This window comes from Ammospiza nelsoni, chromosome 22, assembly GCF_027579445.1.
Source record: "Ammospiza nelsoni isolate bAmmNel1 chromosome 22, bAmmNel1.pri, whole genome shotgun sequence".
Classification (NCBI taxonomy): domain Eukaryota; kingdom Metazoa; phylum Chordata; class Aves; order Passeriformes; family Passerellidae; genus Ammospiza; species Ammospiza nelsoni.
In genome coordinates this window covers 996,905-1,019,526 of record NC_080654.1, presented here as the reverse complement: position 1 = coordinate 1,019,526, position 22,622 = coordinate 996,905, and the positions used below count along the sequence as shown (strand labels likewise).

Genomic DNA, 22,622 nt, shown 5'->3' with positions numbered 1-22,622 from the left:
GGGATGCTGCTCAGGTGAGTGCGTGCCGGGCTGTCCTGGCTGAGCAGTCCCGCGGCGGGGCCCGGCCTGCCCGCCCCTTGCCCGGCCCTGCCCGGGGCTGCCCCTTGCCCGGCCTGCCCGGGGCTGCCCCTTGCCCGGCCCTTCCCCGGCGCTGCCCCTTGCCCGGCCTGCCCGCCCCTTGCCCGGCCCTTCCCCGGCGCTGCCCCTTCCCCGGCCCTGCCCCGCGTCCCCGCCCCTTCCTCCCGGCCGGCTCTCGGGTGCTGCCTGCGGCGCCGCCGCTGCCCTGGGCGCCGGGACGCGGCGGGTCCCTCCCCCGGAGCCGCCCAGGCACCTCCCTCGGGCCGCCGCGGTGAGTCACGACGGAGGAGGAGGAGGAGGCGGCTCCGCTCGGCTCCGCTCCGCTGCTCTCGCCCGCCCGTGCCGAGCGCGCCCCGCCGCCGCCCGAGCCGCCGGAGCGCCGGGGCCGCGGGCCCCGCACCAGGTGAGCGCGGTGCCCTTTGTGCGCGGCCGCGAACAAAGGCGCTGGCCCGGGCCGGCTCCGCTCCGCTCCGCTCCGCTGCGGGCCGGCTCCGCTCCGCCGGCCGGGCCTCCCCGCTCCCCGCTCCGCTGGCAGGCCCTGGCCCCGCGGCGCAGGTACGGGAGGTGCCGGTCTCATTTCTGCCATCACCCCCTGCGTCACCAGGCGCCCGTTCCGGGGTCCCACCCCGGGCATGGCCGCGCTGCGGTGGCAGCCGGAGCGGTGCCCGGAGCTGCCCGGGGTGTACCGGGGGGGCGGACGGCAGGTGCCACCCAGCGCCGGGCAGCCCCTGCGCCCGCCGTGCTCTCGGCATCCCGGCCCTCGCTGCACAAACGCCTCTCGGACAGTGGTTGCTGAAGGGCTTCCCTCGGGGTAATCCTGCCTCGGCTAAAAACTGGGTTTCCGCAGCCTCTGAGGCAGCACTCGGTAACTTTCAGTGTACATGGGCGGTGTTTGTTGGCACGCGTTAGTTTTTTACCTGTTGGGAAGATACGTGAGAGAGGGACAGCATCATCCTCCGGATCAGAATGTATCAGAGACAGATGAGACGTGATCCTCGTTTCTGCTCAGCATCCAGATGTGCTTCATCAGGGCATGTTTGCCTCACAGACTCGGGTTTGCTTTCTCTTCAAGAAGAGAATATTTTGCTCTGTTGTATATCATCTTTTATTTGTCCATTCCTCATCTTGGCATGTTGAACGGGACGAGCTTTGATGCTCTGTGAGATGAGCATGAGACATTCTGCAGATGTGAGGATTTAAAAAAAGAATCAAAACACCATTGGAGGCAAGTTAGGTGTGCTGGTTCACAGTCCTGGTCTAAGCTGGCTCCAGTATGGTGAGAGGCATGATTAGAGAGTATTTAAGAACGTGTTTTTAAATACATTTACAAAATTCTACTGTATTTATTTTTTGGCTTCTGAACTCACAGACTTTCAATTTCTTTTGGCCTTGCTTATTTTTGGAGCTCATGTGTGATGTGAAATAGCCTGCTGAAGGAGAACCTCTATGTAAGTGCTGTAAATATGAGGCTAAACATGTACTTCAGTGGGGTTTATTCTGAAAGTACAGGTATTCAAGGTGAGAGAGCATACAGAAAATACAGGCTGGTTTTCTTACCAAGCTACAAGCCACTTTAGCCTTACAAACAGATTAATTTGGAAAATGGTGACAGGTGTACTTTAGATGCATTTCTGTTGCTTCACTTTGCCCTCAGCTGAAAAGGCATCATCAGTTATTGTATCTTTGGCATCATGGGAGAAACTGGCAGCTCCCTCAGTGTAATTTAGAGTTGTTGGGGATCTGTGTGCTGTCTTAGTTGATGTGGTACATAGAAATAATAAATCTCTGAAGAAGGACTGAACAAATGCAGGAGCAAAGGCCATTTATGAAAAGCTTAATTGGTAATGGGTTGGACCCAAATCTGCTTTAAAGCAATTTTCTCTTTTAGTTCATTGTAAGCCTTGCAACAAGTTATGGAAAAGTTAGTCAGGGCAGAAGAGTGCTTTCAGGATTCCTCTTGAGGTGCAGTGAAATCTTGAGCAGGGAAAGCATCCCTGGGCTGGCAGGGGTCCCTGTGCCAGTCCCTGTGCCATCAGCAGGGCTGTGGCTCACAGTGAGCAGGAGCCCCTGGCCCTGTCTGAGCAAATCAGTTATTGCTCCTGTCACTGACAGAACATCCTGTGCAGTGTTTGGGAAAGCCAGTTCTGAATCCCAGGTTTATGGAAATCTGTAGCTATGTCTCCTTCTGCTCCCCTCCATCCTTGTCCCCATCCAGGGTTTGAGAGTGCTTCACTTTGCAAGAGGAGGGAGATGTTTCCAAAACAATTTGTGTTGTTTTCTAAACAAAACCAGAAGTGAACGGAAACAAAACCTAGATTTTGTAACTGCTAACAATGACTGTGATACATATCTGCTGCCAAAAATTAAAAATCATCCTGCAGTTGCATATGGGCAAACAGAGCTAACACCTAAAAGTGCCTGATGTGGTTAAGCTGTTCAAGGTTGATGCTTTGCCTGGGAAACAGCTTGTCAGAATTAGATCTATTTATATGTGTTTAATAGAAGATTTTCCTCTCCAAAATATTTGTCGTCTGTAACCAACACAAACATTTATGTTTTTTACCAAGTCTTTCAGTTCCTAAGTTGGTTGTTGACAACAAAGCACCCTCCTGAGCATCTGACCTAGTTTGAAGCATCAAACATCCACCCAAGTGCTGTGCACAGAACGGCAATAGGCTTTGGGGGGCTGCTGTTGGAGATGCTGGGAGAAACTTCCAGGAGAATTTTTTCCAAAACCAAAGGATTTGGTATCAGAAATATTCCTATACATGCACAGGCAAAACTGTGCAGGCTGTGATCAGATTGGGTTTCCTGCTGAAATGCAGCAAGGACAGAGGCAGCTGCTACAGCTGCACCGCACCATGGGGTGTGTAGTGCAGAAGTGATTGGGAAAATTGCAATCCTGCCAAATGTGCCAAATGTTTATGTTCTGGGCTAAAGCTATTGTGTGACCAGTCCCAGTTTTGATGGTGATGTGCACCAAAGATATAAATTATTGGAATGAAAACATTGTCACCTATTCCACATCCAGTGTTGGTAATTCAATGGTCTTACTTCTACGTATGAGGGAGAAATTATAAGTAAATGGTTTTGAAATGTGCTGAAAACTTTTTACCAAGTAACTTCATTTGGGAAAAAACCCCCAAACCACTTTGTTCAGTGTTGTATCTCTGAGAATGGAGAACTCTTACAGCTCTTTTTCCCTTTGAAGAGCTGTGCCCTGTCCATGAGCTTCCATTGCCACGAGAGTGCAGATGGAGCACAGGGAGCAGAACTAGAGGTGAGAAGACATCAAAGATCAGCAAATTAACCAAAACCCATTAGTTAGTACTAGAATGAGGAGAACACTCTCCTGACTCTCAGGTTTATTTTCAGCCTTAGTGTTGAGGAAGCATTATATAACAAATACTCGAAAAAGTGAGGAAAGCTCATTCTTGTTTCTGCTCACTGCTGGTGATCTGACAGAACCCTACAGAGCTTCTGTAGGGTTTAAATGTCAGTCTGAATTCAGAAAGTGGAGTCATACTTCTTGCTTTTCAGTAAATACATCCAAGGTTTTACAAGTATCAAATCTGCCAAGCCTATTTCTGTTTTCAAAAATAATATAGATATAATTAGTCATGATATTTAAAAACAAACAAGACAGCCTAAAAATCTCAAAAAAACCCTCTAATAATTTCAACTTCTTGCATTATTGGAATTCCTGTGACTAAATGAGCTACTGATTGGGGAACAGAGGTGGAGTCAGTAAATTTGTACAACCATTCCACTTGTCTCAGGACATTCTGTTTTATTCTATGCAAATACCCAGACCAGGAATTTATTTGATTTTTCACCAAGTCCATTTTCTCTGTGTTATAAGGGCAACTAAAATATATGGAAACAACTTAGGTAATCAGCTCTGTTTATGACCATGACCAAGCTCAGAAACCTTCTGACTCAGTTTATCCTTCCATAAAATTAGTTGACTACTTCACATGAAGGTGGAGATGTTTAATTAAAGTGTAATTGTTTTGCCTCTGAACTCATCCAGGTCCTGATTCAATGCACAGTGAAGTCAGTGAGGAGCTTTTAATTAATTTCCTTGAGCTTTAAATAAGTACACATGGACGTGCACCCTTAAAGGAAATGTGACCTAAATTTTTACAGCAGAATTGCTGTAAAGGAGGAATATAAATCCTGAAACAACTTCAGGTAAACTACTGAAGGAAGGCTTTTTGTAAAACTGAGGAGGGGGTAGTGCAGCTGCAGGGATCTCTGGTGCCTGTTGCCATTTTAATGTAATTTTAATGGAGTTTCCTAACTTTGAGTGTGTTGGATCTTATGTGGGAAACTGGAAATTTCTTTGTGCCTTGGCAGCTTGCTCGGTTGGTCGGGGGAGGCAATATCAGACTTCAAGATAAACACAGTTAACTGAATGTTTATGCAAAACCAATCAGCAATAACACTTACAATATAATTAACTTCAAGAGTTGATGCCAAATTGAGAAAAATAGGAGCATTCACGTCTTCTTAGCTGCCTTTTTTCAGGAATGTCTGTAGATGCCAAATAATACTCGTAGGTTTATGTGGAATTCGTGAAAGGTTTTGCTTAACTTCAGAGGTCAGAAACATCAGGTTTTGCTAAACAGAACTTTTCTTGCTGAGGTCTTGGTCAGCAGCTACAATGAACTTGGTAAAATAAGCCTTTCACAGTTCACATCGAACTGCAACCATTCTGTTTCACTGTCCAGATTCTTAGTTCAGTCAGTTTTACAAAACACATTTTAATCTTTAAATGAAGTACTGTGTGTGAAACAGCAGGTGTGAGGCGCTGCAGTTTGGCCCTTTATTTTCCATGGGTTCATTTCACTGCTCTTGGTAGCTGCAGTTTCAGATGTAATTGCTGTCAGCTCCTGCCTTTTGTTGAGCAGCTAACCATAACAGAGGTATACCTAACTGTGCTTGTGGTTTGGCAGAAATCTGCCTGCTTTTCCAGTCATTCTCTTGGCCCATTCTGCCTTAAAGTGGTGGTGGCTGGGTGCAGTCCTGCTCCTGGGGTCTTGCGGTGCTTTTAACTTGTGTGAGGATCAGCTCTGTTGTGAATGGTCTCTGGGCTAACTCCTGTTGTTGCCATCATTATGTATTGCAGTTTGAGTAATCTAAATTAGTGTTTTTGCATGTGGTTGCCTTTGACACGTGTGTTGTGTCCTTCCCCTGCGCTCAGGAATTGCTGAGTCCCAGAACCGACGGGGGCTCGCTGAAGCCCCAGGCCCTGCAGTCCCTGGGTTTGTTCGGTGCTGAGGGGACTCTGCAGCTCTCACACCACTCACCTCCTGCAGCTTTGTGCCACAGCTCGTGGAGTTAAGGTAACATCAGAACGGTGGCTAGGCAGGAAGGAAATTGCATCCATTTTCCTGAGAAATTCGAAGTCTCTTGAAGGCAAGGTTTCCTTCCTTGCAAGCCCACTTGGCCAAAACACAGGGAAAGGAAGATGTTCATGATAAAACTGGTGTGTAATCAGGGATTTGTTTTCAACTCTCTTAAAACTGACAAGGACTTTTTTCCTTCCTCCCTCCTCTGTCCATCAGGTATCTTTGCAGCACAGCCTTGTTTGGTGACCTAAGGAAGGAACAAAAATCCTCCTCTTGTGCTTTTTGTTTCTAGTAAGTCCTTCAGAGAAGAGAGAAGCTGGCATACTTGGCATACTCTACTGAGACCAGCCTATGGAACACTATCCAGGAAAAGCCTTGTGCATTATTGTTTGATGAAGGTCTTAGGAGCAAAAGTCCCAAATTCTCCAGGAGCTCTGCTGCTGCTCAGGGGGCACTGAGGAGGCAGAGTTTGTGTTCTGCTTGGTACCACAGACATGATGGAGGCATGTGGCCTTATTAGACAAAGAGCCATTAATTCTTAGTTCAACTCACAGCAAGAGCTATTAATAATAGATCCCTTTAAATGGTTTTGAAAATTAAACCTTGATTCAGACCTGAAACCTCTTCTTTGCTCTTTTTCATTATTCAGAGCATCCATGGGGAAAGCAGCACAGAATTTTGGTTTTTTTTTCCTAAAGAGGCAAGATAACTGGGAGACATAAGGGGCCGTGTTTGTCACATTTTACAGCAGATTTTATTGATGTATGAGGCCAGAACACTGTTTAATTTTGCTGTCCAATGGTTTCGCAATTTTGCTAGTAAAGAACTATTAATCTGAGAGTCTCTGGTCCTAACAATGTACTCTGATACACTATTGCAAAATACTAAAATGCTAACTAGTCACCAACCTAATAACAGCTCACATTTTAATTGCTTTTAAAAAATCTTGTTGGCCATAATCTTTCTACAATAACAGATTTATAGGCATTTGCAGTGTGAAATGGCTGTGACCTGGCAATAGTGATGGTCAGATGTCAGTAAAAATTACAGGGCAGCACAGTGAGGGCTCTCACTAATACCTGGCTGTCTGTAGATCCTGTTTAGATAAGTACCAGAGAAATGCCTATAAATACATATATAAAAAATCTGTAAATATATGTACACACACAGGGAGAGGGCCTTTCTGTGCCACCACGTGTGTCTCTGCCATTTCAGGTTAAATGCACCCAGCACTGTGTGTGTGGGGTGGGAGAAGTTGGTCACTCCAGAAGTGGCACTGAAATCTTCTCCAGAAATTTTCTGTTCCTGAAATAAAATATTTACAGATAAATCCATACAAATTTTGGCTCTGATGTTCTATTTTAATGATGGATGCTGAACACTTTTTAGCAGTAATTCTTCAGTGGGATACCTGGTAATTAAATCATTGGCTATCTATCATTAGTGCCTAATTTCCTGCCTAGAAGATTTGTAGCTCTGTTTTAAATAGGAGAAGAGCCCATGGTTGGGACAGGAGCAGCATTGTCCTTGCAGCTGTTGGGGACGATTGTGAGTAAAATATTGGAATTGTCTCTTGGACTGGGGTGCAATTTGTGTATAAACTGCTCTTTATAAAGTGCTGTCGCTTTTTTAAGAATTTTTGACACATTCATCTTTGAAGTGTGAATACCTTTGTGAAATGAAAGGCTTTCTTTCAGGTTTTGTTGCTGTTACTACATTTAATTTCAGAGGCTTCAAGTTGACTGACGTGAACTACCTAAAACCCTGTGCTGCCTCTTTTAACTGTGTGAGATGTGAGAGTGTCTTGTCCTTGAGACAAGGGGGGGAAATTGTCTGGTTTGTGCGTGCCTGAAGGTCAGGAGGCAAATTTTAATTTCATTAAAGTGGTGGTTATGATAGTAGGATTTTTTAAATTTATTTTCTAAGTCAGCTTGAGCATTGATGTAAGAACTGTTTTGGTATATTGGGAAGCTCTGTGGAATGCACTTCACTGGTACTTTTGAAGCCCATTTTGAAGCTCTGAGAGGTGTTCCAGCACTGGGGAGAAAACCCCCTGCTTGTGTTCATAAATGTTTCATGAATAAATGGCCGTGTTTGGGGCTGTTTCCTGTCCTCCTTCAAGGAGGAGGACTGTAGTGTCTCGTTAAAAATTTAAATCTAACATTTAAGAGATGTGAACCTACCACATCTGGGAGTTCCAGCAGTAAATTGACCTAAATCTGACACTGGGTTCAGATTCTGAAGTCAGCTAAAAGGTAGCACTGAGCATAGAAAGGAAGACAAAAAAAACACGTATTAAATATTTCAGTTCATACTGTTCACCTATAAATAGGTAGCTGTTATGAATTCTTCATTGTATCCCTCTGGAGATGGGAATTAATCCAGTCTCCAGCTGCCTGTGACTGAAGGTCATGAGTCAGAGTGAATTAGAGGAAAATTTGTAGCAGGGTTTTTGCACACTGGTTCCTGACTTCAGGTTTCAGGCTCCAGCTTGGAAGGTTTTTTGGGCTCTTAACTGTTCTCTGAAAAATGTCATTTGAAAATTAACAAGGCTTAAATTAGGGGCAGGATCCCCTTGCACTTCCAAGCTTCCCAGTAGGACCGTGCTGAAGCGCTGAAGTGCTTGGTGGTGGCACTGCAGAGGGGATGGCTTAACCTTGATAATGATATCAGAGAGTCAAAGGGACCCTTCCTGCTGCTCTGAACTCCACCTGTGTGGAGCAAAGGGAACCCGCAGGGCTCGGGTTTATTCACCATAACTCCTCAGCTGAGCTTTATAATCCTTTCCCATTAATTGAGGGTTTTCACTGCCTTCAACAGAACTAGTCAGATTCAACAAAAAAATAAATTGTAGCTGAACTAACTCCTGTTGGGTTTCCTTTGGCTATAACTGGAAATGCTGCAAGATGTTAAAGAGGTAGTCAGCTGTGACTTAGGCTTTAAAGAACTTGCCAGATGGCTGCTCTAAGTACCCTAAATTATTAAGACTGAATATGTAAAATACTACATTTTCCAACAGCTTACTGCCTTTTTATTTTTGTCCCCCTTAATTTAGGCTGTGCAGATTCCTCAGTTGCACTTTGTGTTTTCCCATTCCAGTAAAATGTGGTCATTAGGAATTTCAGCATTACAGAGGACTACAGCTCATGTTGCTTTCTCGTTGCATTAAATAAGCATGGCTTTAAAACTGAATGGGATGCTTAAGTAACTTTCTTTATGCAAAATTTATAAAGATGCATTTTTTTAGCATGTCTATTTTTCTGTTGAGATGTGAAATTTTTGTTTGTTTATTTAAAAAGGTGACAGGAGGGGAGTCAGAAGAATTTGTGAGTTCCTAATTTTCAACTTACCTGTGACATTGTCCAGCAGAAAGTCCCTTCCAGGGTTTGAATTCATACCAGTGTAGGTGGAAGTGAAGGAAATGCAGTTACAAATCTGTAATTTTCAGTTGCTGTGTGGAATCTTCTGAGGGCGTTCAGTCAAAACAGTTCTTGCTGGTGAGGCTTGAGTTTCCTGAGGAGCTGTTTCCATCTGTTGGTAAAACAGACAAGTTAAACTGAGTACAGATTTCTCCTGTCTGCATTTTTTTGAAGTGAAACCCCAATAGCTGATGTTCTAAACCTAGCTAGGAAAGAAGAATAAAAGGGAAGACTAACTGCAGTTACAGTATTTTTTTATTATGTACTGTTGTATCTGGGGTCAGTGATTGAAGAGAAAGCCACTGTGGTCTTTTAATTCATTTTGGGAAGAAACATATTTTGTTTTCATTAGAGAGTTTTCAGAACAAGGAGCAATGAGGAGAGGTGAGGAGATTGGAAGTGGGAAAATTGGCGGTACTTAGCTGTTACATTACTTGGGCAACATCCTTGCAAAGCAGCCCGGGTGTTTTTAGGTGTAAAGTCCCTCCTCCACCTGCCCATTCCAAACCCATGTCTGCTTTCCTCTGCTCTCTGACTTCCTGCCCTGCCAGACCTGCAGCTTCAATCCCCAGGGTTGAGTGGGAAGCCTCTGCCTGTGCTCGGTGTGCCAGGGGTGCCCAGCCTCTGCCCAGCCCCGGAGGGGCTCTGGAGGGACACAGATGGGCATGCCAGGCGTTCCTGGCTCTGCCCATCCAGGTGTGCCAGGGGTGCCCAGCCCAGGAGGGGCTCTGGAGGGACACAGATGGGCATGCCAGGCGTTCCTGGCTCTGCCCATCCAGGTGTGCCAGGGGTGCCCAGCCTCTGCCCAGGCCAGGAGGGGCTCTGGAGGGACACAGATGGGCATGCCAGGCGTTCCTGGCTCTGCCCGTCCAGGTGTGCCAGGGGTGCCCAGCCTCTGCCCAGGCCAGGAGGGGCTCTGGAGGGACACAGATGGGCATGCCAGGCGTTCCTGGCTCTGCCCATCCAGGTGTGCCAGGGGTGCCCAGCCCAGGAGGGGCTCTGGAGGGACACAGATGGGCATGCCAGGCGTTCCTGGCTCTGCCCATCCAGGTGTGCCAGGGGTGCCCAGCCTCTGCCCAGGCCAGGAGGGGCTCTGGAGGGACACAGATGGGCATGCCAGGCGTTCCTGGCTCTGCCCGTCCTCATGGAGGGCCTGGCTGGGCTGGGGGAATGCCTGGGATCCTCACCCAGCCCTCTGCAGGCAGTGGGGAGGGAAGTGCTGGCCTGCAGTGCACATTTCTGTCCTGCTGGGCAAGGGGAGGGGTGTTCTCAGACTCACACTATTCCTTGGCAAAGCTGGGCTGGCACGGTTGGCTCTAATATATAGATCTTTGTTGTTTATTATTCTGTCATGTGAGTCATCTTGAAAGTAATGAGAACTAAATTTCGTTGCCTGTGCCTGGCAAACAAGGGAGAATTAGGTGACCCAATTATGTCCATTTGCAGTGTGTTGGATGCAGCAGGACAGGCTTGAAGCATTTATTCTTTTAACAGAGTTTAGTGAAGAATTCAGTCATTCCTGACTGACACCGCAGCTCTTGAAATGCAGGGCTCACTCTTTTTTGTGAGAAAGGAATGGAAAAGTGGCCCTGGGGAGTAGATCCACATTCTGCTGCCAGAGGTGAGCACAGGCAGCCCAAACTTCCCTGTTGGCTCTGCACATCTGCCTCACCCTCACCTGGAGAGACCAGCTCCAGATCTGATATAGAAAGTGCATTCTCAATGGCTTCACCAGCCTTTGGCCTCTCCTCCTGCAGTGCCAGGCACTCAATTCCCAGAGATTCAGCTGAGATCCCATTGCTTCTATCAGCTGGGTTTTGTGCTGAAAGCTGCCTAAAGAATGCAAAGCTTGAATGCAATTCATTCTCAAGTGATTGGGAATGCCATTGGCATGGCCAGGGTGGAAATCTTGCAGCTGAAGAATGGCTTGATTGTAAAAAACTTTACACATAAAAAGGTTCTTATGTTTAACAGCTCCAGACAATTGTGCCGTTTTTTGAATTTTGAATCTAAAGCAGGCTGGGAGTGAAGGTGTATTGAATTAAGGATCTTTCTGGGCTTCAGCTGAGTATGTTCTGTAATTCTTTGCTCATTTGTTTTCACAGGGCAGTTTCCTCATACATTTTTCCCAGCTCCAATCACTGGTCGGGACAGCACACGTGGATTATCTGATCTCCTGTGGTTTTTAGAAGCAGGTATGTGTTTTGTTGGTTGGGGATGGGACCACTCATGAGTGACCACTCATCCATGAGCCAGAGAGATTTGTGGGGGCAGGGAAATGCTGCTTAAGGAGCATTTCATAATGTGTAGCATATTAATGCATCTTTCTGGAGAGAACTAAGCTGATAAGTGTTTTGAAAAGATTTTTCGGTCCTTCATTTGCAAATGTGGATCATGCTGTCATCTGGGCATGGACCAGCTTTCTATGTGGGTTTGGAAATTTTCTCATGTAGCATATGCTGGGTAATGTTGTCATCCTAAACAGTGTCTTCTGAAAACTTTATGTAACAAGAAAACAGAGATATGTTCCCATTTCTCATGCTGGGGTCTGAGTGCTGTTTTAAGACCTTTGTCTTTCCACTTCAATGTCATCGAGTAGGAAGAGCTGTGCTGGCAGGGTGGTTGTGTGGTGTGGGGAGAGCAAAGTGCTGGTGCTCTGAAAGCTTAGTTTTCCTCTCTGTGCATATTTTTGAGCCATACTGGGTGCTTTTTTTCCCCCATGCTGCTTCCTAATTGTGTGAAGCATTCACTGAATGGGCAGGCTTTAGGATTTTATCCTTCCTGTTCAGTAGGTGGCTTTGTGACAAACCCATCTTGGCTGAAGGTTACTTCAGAAGAGCCAGGCTTGGATAGGAATTCCCATCACCCCTTTTTAAAGCTGGAAAATTAATAAACAACTGGAAGATAATTATGGTGGAAAACAATGAATAGTGACCAAACCAGGTGTGGTAATGCCTGATGTGCAGAGCAGTGCTGAAGTGGGGTCCTCCTCGTGTGCATGGGGGCAGCTGTGGCATTTTCTTGGTGCTTGTGGATGGTGCCACCTACTGATATCCCATCCATTCTGTTTCATTTTAAACAATAGATGTCTTACTGCATTTCAGTTTTTCTTGTGATTTTTCTTTCCTAGGTTGATTGGTTACCAGTACAGCAGCTTCCCTTTTCAAGTACAATGTTTTTTGAAAAGTATTTACAATATTAAGAACCAGTCCCAACCTTTCAGACTGGTTGGATATCTTGATCAATGTTTATTCTTTTATCAGTCTCTGGATGTGTGTAACTTAATGTCTCTTGCCCACTATCTTATTTTGTCCATTGCCTTACTATTGGCATCACTTGTTAGCACTCAGTAAATTGCACTGTGGAGAATAAACCCAGTAGCATAATCCAATTTACTTACTTGAGCTGACACTAGGCAAAATGATGGGTTTGTTTAATTCCCCCTTCAGAGAGCAGTTTGCTGGCTGTATAAAAAGCCCCAACAGCCACCACCTTGCACATGCACAGGCTGCAGGGTTTCAGGCAGAGCCATCTACAGCAAATCAGCTCCATGCAGCTCTTCCCACTGAAACGTGTTCAGGGAGGGCTGGTGATGGATCTTTCTCACTTGTTCCTGCTGTTATCTCCATGCTCAGTAGTGTGGGTGGCAAAGCCTGTCCCAGCAGCTGCTGCTCAAGTTTGCATTACTTCTGACTCACTCAGGAGGGCCTCTGTGTAATTTTAAACGGTTTCCACGCCCAGATTACTTTCCCTTAAAAGTAATAATGGAAATGAAGTGAGAGGAGAGGTTGGTAATGACTGCAGGAGAACATTACTGGGAAAACTGTTTGAACCTGCTGGGATCAGCCTTCCCTATGCAGGCCTTGTGTCGTGTGTTCCCTTCATTAATGGGGGTCAGGAAATCACATTTATAGGCTGGAGCAGGACCAGACCCAGTTCTGGGAGTGAAAAGTTGGGGTTTTTTTGTCATAGTGAACACCCTGTTGTGGAACTTGAATAATTACCAGATACTCATATAATAATCATCCTTTGTGCTATAGAATTTGGATAGCACAGTCTGTTTATTCCAGAACATAATTGTTTTTATTAAAATAAGAAGCAAAAACTCAGCTTTTAAATGATACTCTTTCCCTGCTCCTCTTAGTTCTGCTTTCTCTCCAAAACCATTTCATAAATTTTAGTAATCTTTACAGTAACGCAGTGGCCTTTTTCTATGAAATATAAAGGAAAAAAGAAAAAGAGGAGGAAGACTTAAGTGTTTAGATTTCACACAGCTTTTGTTTAGCCATTGTGGGCTTGATGGCTGTGCATTCTGCATCCTGTTTTCATTCTGCTTATGCTTATTTATGGAAAAAACCCCAAACCACGGACTGCTCTGTCAGGGTGGTTCTTTCATCTAGTTCTTACAATTCCTTTTCTGCTCAAGCAGTAACATAACCACAGATAATGAGCTGTGGGGATGTGAGCATGAGCCTCTGTGAATGTTTCAGTTGGATGTGTAAGGCCCAGTTTAGCTACTGACATTTTCTCTGGGGAAGGATGTGATTCCTTGCTCCCCCAGGATATTCCACTGGTGGAAAACAGGTATTTTGGAAATTAAACTTTTCCTCTATTTCCTGTTAGACCCCATTGCCTATTCTAGTTTTCTGATTTTGTATCTGCAGGAAATCCAGGAGCTGGCAGGAGGGGAATGAACCGTGAGGGCGTCCCCGGGAAGAGTCCGGAGGAGATGTACATTCAGCAGAAAGTGAGAGTGCTGCTCATGCTCAGGAAGATGGGATCAAACGTAAGATTCTCCTCACAGGGTTTTCAGACCACTTTGGACTAACTGGGGTAGTGCTTGTTGAGATGGGCAGGTGATGGTCTGCTTTTAATGCTGAATTGTTTGAGCCATCCTGAATTTAACTGTTATCATTTAAACACAATTGATTTTTGCTTAAATATTACAAGACTTGTGATGCCTGGAATTACCATACGTAGATAAATGATTTCAAGTTCTTCATTACTGGAGAAGGAGCCGAGTGAAGCAGCTGTTTTAAGGTGGCACTGAACCTGCCCACGGGTTCACGATGTCCCATTAGGCTGCCGTGCACAAGCGAGGGGTGGTGCAGGTGGTGAGGAGCAGAGCACAGGTGCTGTGGTCTCTGTCCCTGCTGGGGTGGGTTGTGCTGTGCTGGGGGCTCAGGTGTCACCTGTGTCCCCTCCGTGCCCGCAGCTGACGGCCAGCGAGGAGGAGTTCCTGCGCACGTACGCGGGGGTGGTGAACAGCCAGCTGAGCCAGCTGCCCCAGCACTCCATCGACCAGGGTGAGTGCTGCCCTGTGCCCCCAGTGCCCCCAGTGCTGCCCAGTGTCCCCCTGTGTCCCCCAGCTGAGCCAACTGCCCCAGCACTCCATCGACCAGGGTGAGTGCTGCCCTGTGCCCCCAGTGCTGCCCAGTGCCCCTGTGCTGCCCTGTGCCCCTGTGCTGCCCAGTGCCCCCCTGTCCTGCCCAGTGCCCCCCAGCTGCCCCAGCACTCCATCGACCAGGGTGAGTGCTGCCCTGTGCCCCCAGTGCTGCCCAGTGCCCCCCTGTGTCCCCCAGCTGAGCCAACTGCCCCAGCACTCCATCGACCAGGGTGAGTGCTGCCCTGTGCCCCCAGTGCTGCCCAGTGCCCCTGTGCTGCCCTGTGCCCCCTGTGCTGCCCAGTGCCCCCCTGTGCTCCCCCAGTGTCCCCCAGCTGCCCCAGCACTCCATTGACCAGGGTGAGTACTGCCCAGTGCCCCCTGTGCCCTCCCTCTGCCCTGGAGCTGCTTCCCCTGGGCAGCAGCCTCAGCAAACCCCCCCTGCAGCCTCCTGGACTTCCAGCATCGTTTGCCACGTGCTGAAACCCATCCTGCGGGCTGGGATGTGCTGGCTGTGTTAATTCTGTGCAGAAGTGTTGGTAAACAGTTGTGTGGAGCTGCTCTGGGTTCACCCATCTCTTCTGGGCCTGAATGTTTGTCACTGGATTGCTCTCCCTCCCCTGCACAGCCCTCGTGCCAGGTCACGTTCATAAGGTGCAGTTTGGAATGGAAGGAGCATTGTAAGACTCGTGCCAGAAAGATCTGAGCAGAAATTTAGTGTAGATCTGAGATATCCAGAAATCCATTACAAACACAACCTGCACAAACTTGCTGCTGTGCTCATTCCTTGCATAGCTGGGGGCTGGTGGAGGTGGATATGCTTGAGGAATTCTGAGCCAAAATACACAACTTTTCTGCCAGTCTAAAGTGAGAATTTTCTTGTTTCTTGTCAAAAACTGAGGTAGACACGTTCAGGTGAGAGAGACTTAGCTGCAGTTGGCATTTTTCAGCATTATCCTTCAAAGTTACATTTTTCCCAGTGAAATCAAAGCTGAGTTACCTGCACTTTGGCAAAGAAAAGGTGATAAAATCAGAAGCCCAGCCAGGGGACACAGATACTTCCTACAGTGGTGCTGAAGCTGTAGTGTGCTCCACAGACAGAAGCAACAATAATTTATTGCTCAGGACTTTGATTTGCTTAGAAATCTCTCCAGTTTCTCACAGTAAGTAATGATAATGCTCCTTGCTTGCTGCTGCCTGTGCCCTCTGCCACATCCTGGGTCAGAGAAACAGGAAGGGCTGGGTATGGAATTCCTGGGAGCTGGAATACCATGGCATGGGCGTGGGATGTGCCACCCTAAGGGAGGAGATCCCATCTCCACTAGATGGCATTGCCTGGTGCTGGAACAGCCCTGCAAGTCCACACACTCCCTGTTCTGTTGCTCCAAGATTGCTTAAAGGAATTTTCTTCCCTGCTTTTCTGTTTTCATTAAATCTCCTCTGGAGGATTTCTTTTTTCCTTTGTGCAGCTTGTCTTACACAACAACAAAAAGAGGTGTTATTTAGGGAGTAACTTACACCAACTTAGCACTTCAGTGGATTTCAGAGCCTTTTGTTCCAGAGCAGGACAGGTTGCTCTGAGCCTGACGTGTCCCTGATGTATCTTTAGAGCCATTTTCCTCCAGCAGGCACAAAAGACACAAAGGTAACTTCACATCCCCGTTTTGTCCCAAAAACCAGAGTGACATCATCATTGGCCTGAGCACTCTGAGAGCTTTGTCATGGACCTGCAGCTTTCTGTGTGTCCCTTCAAGGGCTGCAGCCTGGCTCCCCTTCCAGGAGCTTGTTTTGGTTTGTGGGGTCTCCTTGGTAAGAGTGCAGAGGATGGATAGGGTGGAGTTCTGAGCTTGTCCCTGCTGTGCTGTCCCTCTGGTGTCCCTGCTGTGGTTCCTGGGCAGGCTCTGTGGCTCTGTCTGAGCCCCTTTGTTTGCCCACAGGGACCCTCTGTGTCCATGGTGTCAGGATGTGGCAGTGCACTAAGGAAGGAGTTTTTGCTCTCCCTGCTGAATTGTGCCATAAACCCTCCATGAGCCACTGCTAATGCCAAAATCTCTGACATTTAAAGCTCCTCCTTGAGACTCTGTTTGTTGTCTAAGGATCCAGCAATGGAAGATAATTTGGATCAAGAAGCATCTTGGAATATCTCTGTAATTTTTAATCAAGCCTGAAGGCTAAGACTCCTCTTCAGTTTATCCTTATTTTTATTGGAAGAGGAGATATGGTAATTGAGTATAATATTAATGTAATTTTATTTTTCAATCATTGTTAACACCTATATGAAAATGCAAAGTCCAGGGTGTTTTTCTTTACTCTGGGAGCTCTTTAGCTGACATCTGTGGAGTGTTTGTTGTTTGTTTTTATGGCTCCAAGAATAACTGAGGAACCCTGAGGCATCTCAGTTCAACCAGTGTGTGTGCTGGAGAGGGGATGTAATCCTGAGCTGTTTTGGGATGTTCACACACTGGTATTGCCTGCATTGCAGCAAGAGCTAACACGGCTCACACTTGATGAAATTCAGGCTTTCTCACACATTTTTGAGTGCAAGCAAAATGCCTCTCAGGCAGTTCTGTGCGCAGAAGCATCTCCTGCATCGGCCCCATGTTCCCTGTCCCCAGCTCCCTGCATTTCCAAGGCTGGGCTGGCTGCAGGCTCTGCTCTGGCAACGGCAGCAGTGCAGGGAGGAAGCAGGGGATGGGAGTTGTGCTGAGCCCTTGGTGACTGCAGCTCTGGTGTTCCTATAGCAACAGGAGTGCGGTGCTGTTCTGGAGGAAGCTGCTCCCGTGGGGAGGGCAGGGCTGAGCTGCAGACACGGCCTGCCCGGGTGAGGCTGTTCCCTGGTGTGGGGCACCAGAACCCCCCCAGGCTGCTCGAGGGGCTCAGGGGAGCCTGCCCATGGCCTGGCAGGTGCTGCTGGAGAATGGAGACCCAGCTCTGCTCAGTGCCCTTTTACTCTGTTGAGCACAAGGCTTGTTTCAGCGTGCTGCTGCTCTCAGCAGTGCATGGGGTATTTTTAGAATGCCAGCCTGGGATGCTAATGCTGGGAATTCCAGGGAAGAGTTAATGTTTAGAAGATTGTTGCTGGAAGGTGGTTGAAGAAATGGATGTATGCAAAGATCTTGTGTGAAGTGAAGAATTTCTTTTTTTAATTTTGGCAGCCTTTAGAAATTCCCAACAGGCTAAACCTTCTGATCTCTAAATGCTTTTGGGGTTTAATTAATTCTGCAGGTGACTACAAGCAAATCAGGTGTATGAATCTATTTCTCATTCACAGAGCACTTGGGAACAGCAGCTGTTGGAGGTGTGAGCATCTCTGGTGTTGAGGTGGTGAGGTTTCAATGCAGCCTTACCCTGCTGGGTTCGTGCTCTGTGCCAGGTCCTGGCTCTGGCATCAGCCCCCTGGGGAAGCTTTCTGCCATGGGGGTGGGCAGGGAGCAGGGGCACACTGAGCTCAGGCTGCAGTGCCCTGCAGTAAAGGCATTTGACCTTCAGCTCATCCTGGCTTGCTAAGACTGAGGAACAAGAGGTGTAAAATAACTCTAAATTCAGCAATTCAACCAGCTGCAACTGGAACATAATCTCAGTGGGATTTTTTGGAAGTTAGTGGGGTAAGATTGTCACTATTATTTTCTAAGATAGGACATAAGCCCACCTGTTAATTATTGTTAATTTGTAGGAAGAACAAGGGTGAGAAAGCGTGAGGCAGACACAGAGAGAGAAGTATCTGAATGTCTAAAGGTTGGTGGCAATTAATGCTTTGCTCATAACAGATAAGGAGTATTTCACTGGGAAGGTTGTGAGTCTCTATTTCAGGGCAGAAATGTGTGCCCAGAAAAGGGACAGCTGCGTGTACAGATGCAGGTCAGGTAAAAGTGTGCCTTTGTCATTGTTCTGTGCATTAATTGCTGGAAGTGCAGAGCTCAGTGAAGGATGTGCTCCAAGCAGACGTGGTTCACATCCCATTGTCTCAGTCACAGCCTCTTGGCCATGTGCAGCTTAACTTCATAACCTGTGCTCTGCTTTTTACATTACTTTACTTGATTATTCGGAAAACATCCGTTGTGGGAGCCAAGTGGGGCTGCAGGAGCAGCTCAGGTTGCTGGGTCCCTGCTTTCCCTGAGACACAGAAGGCCCAGCTCTGTTCTCTGGCAGTGTTTGTGTCTGTGCACGGGCACTGGAGAGCTGCTTCATGAGCAGCCTCATTAGCTTGGTTTCCTTTGGCTCTGGGTGGTTTGGGTTATAGGGCAGGGCTGGAACAAAACCTGCTTTCATGCTGGGAAACGTGCATGAGCTTTTTCTGGACAAATGTCACCCAGGTTCTCTTGCTGGGGGACATCTCCAGATGTGGCCAGGTGCCCTCAGTGGCCTCTGGGAGGTTCCTGCTTGGGCAGGCAGGAGCACAGAGCTGATGCAGCCTCCTTTCCTGCCTGGGATGGCAAGGAAACCTGCAGGAATTCTGTTCCATTGAGACCCTGGGAAAGGGAGAGCCCAGGAGAACATCAGGTCTGTGAAGGAGTGGAGCTGATGCTGTGCTGGGTAGGCTCTGTGCTTGCCAGGTGTTTCCAGCTGCTCCTGCCCCTTCAGTTGCTGCTGGAGGTGCTGCTGCAGCTGCCCTGGCCTCCTCCTGCTGCAGCCCCCCCAGCATCCAAGGCTTTGTCACCATCCTTGCAAGTGAAATCCTTGTTTTTCTTCAGGGGCTGGTAGTTCTTGCGTGTTTTAAAACCAACAAGGCAGCTTGTTAATTCTGAGCTGGATCCTGGTGCTATATATCATTTATGTTTTGATCAAGGAAGAAACAGTTTGTGCAGGAGATGAAAAGGGAGATGACTGCAGGGCTTCTGAATGCTGGCAAGAGGGTGCATCAGAGCAGTTTTTGATGTAGTTTTATATAAGATAAGGGCCCTACATATGAAAAACAAACTACTACTGCTTGGTCCTTAATATTTCTTCTTTCAAGTACATATAACAAATAAATTGTGAAGTGTATAAAAGTAAGTGCAGTTGCATTTCAGGAGCACTGATTTAGCTTTTAAGGACATTAGCAAGAGGAATTGAAATTTACCATTTTGGCCACTTTTCCTGCTATATTGCAACTGAAGAGCAGATTAGATAACCGAAAAATGGAATTCATATAATGAGATCAGATGAGGCATTTTTGTTAGTCCTCTTTACCTTGTGTGCAGGTGTATGGGCAGAAGTTGCTTGGGGCACAAAACTGAGATTTGCTTGTTGATATGCTTCAGGTGAAAGACTGGAGGAATTTTGCATGCTGGTGCTCCATCTGAGCTGAATTTGAGCTTTGTAAAGCCCTGGAAGAGGATTCTGTGGAGCTGAGCAGTTACCTGCTGGGACGGGCAGTGGTGGTGGTTTGGCATTCCCTGGTTTGTCATTTCCTTTCCTGTTGGTTGTGTGGATGTTTAGAATGACACTTAGGGTACTGCTCTTTAAAGGAAGTAATTATGGCACAGATTTCCTGTATCCATTGTTGTTGCAGGTGCTGAGGATGTTGTGATGGCATTTTCCAGGTCAGAGACAGAAGACAGAAGACAGTAACTACAGGACGCCTGAACGACACAGAACTGGAGAGGACAGTGAGATTCCTGAAGATAGAGGAGGATGGCTGAGCATTAATAAGTTCCTCTGCCCACCCTAATTGTTCCTTGGTATTCCTTCTCCTTTGTAATGTTGTTTCCCTTTGCCCAACCCTCAGAATGCATCTCACAGCCATCTGTTCCTGTCAGATTTTGCAACTCAGCTGGGCTGTGTTCATTAAGGACAAACCCAAAGGTGTGCTTTTGGTTGGCTCAAAGGGACAGGCTGTGGTTGGATAAAGGAAGGCAATTTTTCAAACTTGACCAATGGAAACCTTTTATCTCACGTTTTATTTTATATTTTAAACAAAGTCTCTTGACATCCTACTTCTAAAGAAGCTTTTCATGCTGTGGTGCTTATTTAGGTCAAAGTTGTGAATTTGAAGAGGGTTTGATTTGGCTGCATAGAACTGGAAGCAACTTGTGATTGGGTGACAATGCAAAAGCTTTCCCTTCAGTTGGCTTGCAGGTATTTTGCTGACTCCAACGTTTTCATTGCAGGAAGCTGATGTTTTGGTGCATTGGTTATTTCTTTATACTTATTGACTTCGGGGGAAAAGACAAATGTGCTTTGCAATATTTATTACCTCTACACACATATAAACGCTTGCTTTTGGGGGGTTGTTTTGGTTTTTTGATTGGCTTTGAAGTCATGGTTTGATTTCCTTTTGGCTGCAGTGTTTCTGATGCAATCAGTTTTTCCATACTCAGCTGCTCCATGGCCTGGAGCTCTTTTGGGAGCATGTGTCAAAGCAGATTTGGCTCAGGAAGTCCACCTGGCCAGGCTGGAGGCCGAGGATGCCCAGCCCTGGTGGGCACGGGGGCTGTGCCCCAGCCCTGGCACTCCTGCCTGCCCAGGGCTTCTCTCTGCTTCCCTGGAGATGTTCTGCAGGAGTTGCAAGAATGAGATCTGAGGCTGTGACTTGAATTTGCCAAATTTGTGCACATAGAGAATATGTGAACTGGTTTAAAATACTGCAGAGTTCCACCTTAACCCTTTAACTGCTGCACAAGAGTAGCTCTCACGTTAGGAACAATTAACGATCATTAACTTAAATCCAGCTTGCACTGGGCTTTGATAGACTGAAGTTTCTAGTCACTTGAAAAGTTGTACATGGTTTCCCTCCTTGCAGCTGTTTGGTGAGAGGGGAATTCTCTGGGTGCCAGGATAGCAGCAGCTCCTGGGGCACTGCTCAGGAGGCAGCAGTGCTGCTTCAGGCTGTCCAGCACTGAGGGTACAGGGACACCCTCAGCTTCACTCTCTGCAGCTGCAGGGCCTTAGAACACACACAGACCTCGACAGGCTGGAAAAGCTGCAGTGGAATTCCTGAGGTGCACTGACTGTTCAGGAATCTGCACAGAGTCTCCGGCACTGCTGCCTAAAACCAAGCGCTTCATTCTCTCTCATGTGTGCAGGTGGTTTTTACAAAACTTCTGGATTTTGCTGTGGGTTGCACTGACTTCAAGATGTTTCAGAATCTATTAAACCTGAACTCAATTTACCTGTTTCTGGTTCTTTTCCTATGGTTGTTAATTATTTACAGTGACAATTCTAGAATCTAACTGTGACAACATGACCAGAAATTCTGCTGACAGGATGCTGTTGTGGTCTCAAATGGGGGAAAAGCTGGAGAGAAACCATGGACTGTCTGCAAAAGGAAGAACAGACTTGTGAGCACAAGGAAGAAATTATCTTGAGCAAATAAATACTGTGTAATGAGAGCAACTGTACATCTATTTATGAAAATGCTCCTTTTGATTCAGTTGCAGCTTTGTAAAGTTCTATGTGAAAGTAAATCTTTTACCCCTTTTTGTTGGGGCCAGATGAGAAATTTCTTTATTAAAATAAACCAGGAATGAGCCCAAAGGATTCTCTAGATTTTGACTTGGTTGCCTGAGAAGCATTTGATGTGAATTTGGTGCAGAGGGGGGAGCTCTCACAGTGTTAACTGGGGGGCTCCTGTGACTCTGGCTGCTCTGGGCTGGCACTGACACTGATCCTCCCTGGCCATCCAGGGCACTCCTCAGCAGCTAAGGTTTTTCAATAAGCAAAGTGGGTTGAGCTTTTGTGTGGTTTGATCTTCTCACTGAAAATGTAACTCTTGGGCAGGGGGGAAAATGCAGTTTTTAATATCTACTCTTGTTTCATATTGATTTATTACACTGCTTAGCTGCCAAATGAAAAACACCTGGCTTCACCTTTGAGGAAGAGACAGGGCATCAGCATGGGGGTCTTGTTTATTGTTTGTACAGATTTCTCTAACTTTGCTGTTGTGCTTTTGCCTTCTCAAGTAAACCATTACCAATGAAACCAGGAAATCAAATGTTCAGAGGCCAGAGTTGAGCACAGATCTAATTTGAAATATGTTTGTAACTAGAAAAGGCTTTGTAGTCCAATTATCCACCATATAGTGCTTAAGGCATTCAGAAAGGGAGTGGAAAAGCTTTGGAGGCATCTTCCAAGAAAAGCACACACTCTTTGGGTGGTCTTTTGGGGAGAAATGTTCCTTTAGAGATTCCAAATGTGCTGTTGTACTTTCACTGCCAGGCTGCTCATCTGCCTCTCACAACACACTGTGTTTTGCAGAGCTTGAGGAGAAGATTCAGAGCTGAGTCCCACCCTCCTCCCTGCCCAGGTGGGCAGCAGGTGCTGCAGTTGGAAGCTCATTGTGTCTGGCATGGCCTGTTGTGAATGAAAATGGGGCTCCACCATTCTCACAGGCCTTGAGTCTGATTCTCCCAGGTCTTAAAATAAACCCTGGAGTAGCAGAACCTGGGAGCTGGAGGCACAGCAACACTT

General features: G+C 46.8%; 1 protein-coding gene across 3 annotated transcripts; it reads left to right on the top strand.

The window, feature by feature from the left end:
• Positions 1-247: 247 nt before the first annotated feature.
• On the top strand, positions 248-21,689 carry CTNNBIP1 (catenin beta interacting protein 1). 3 transcript variants are annotated; one of them, XM_059487587.1, is made up of 5 exons: positions 248-481; positions 10,957-11,046; positions 13,516-13,637; positions 14,067-14,157; positions 19,726-21,689. In XM_059487587.1, exons 3-5 carry the CDS (start codon positions 13,542-13,544, stop codon positions 19,782-19,784), a joined length of 246 nt encoding a protein of 81 aa, XP_059343570.1. In that variant the 5' UTR covers positions 248-481; positions 10,957-11,046; positions 13,516-13,541; the 3' UTR covers positions 19,785-21,689. The 3 variants fall into 3 exon arrangements, with proteins under 3 accessions (XP_059343570.1, XP_059343568.1, XP_059343567.1); XM_059487585.1 differs by lacking the exon at positions 248-481 and adding an exon at positions 502-633; XM_059487584.1 differs by lacking the exon at positions 248-481 and adding an exon at positions 6,957-6,980.
• Positions 21,690-22,622: the final 933 nt, after the last annotated feature.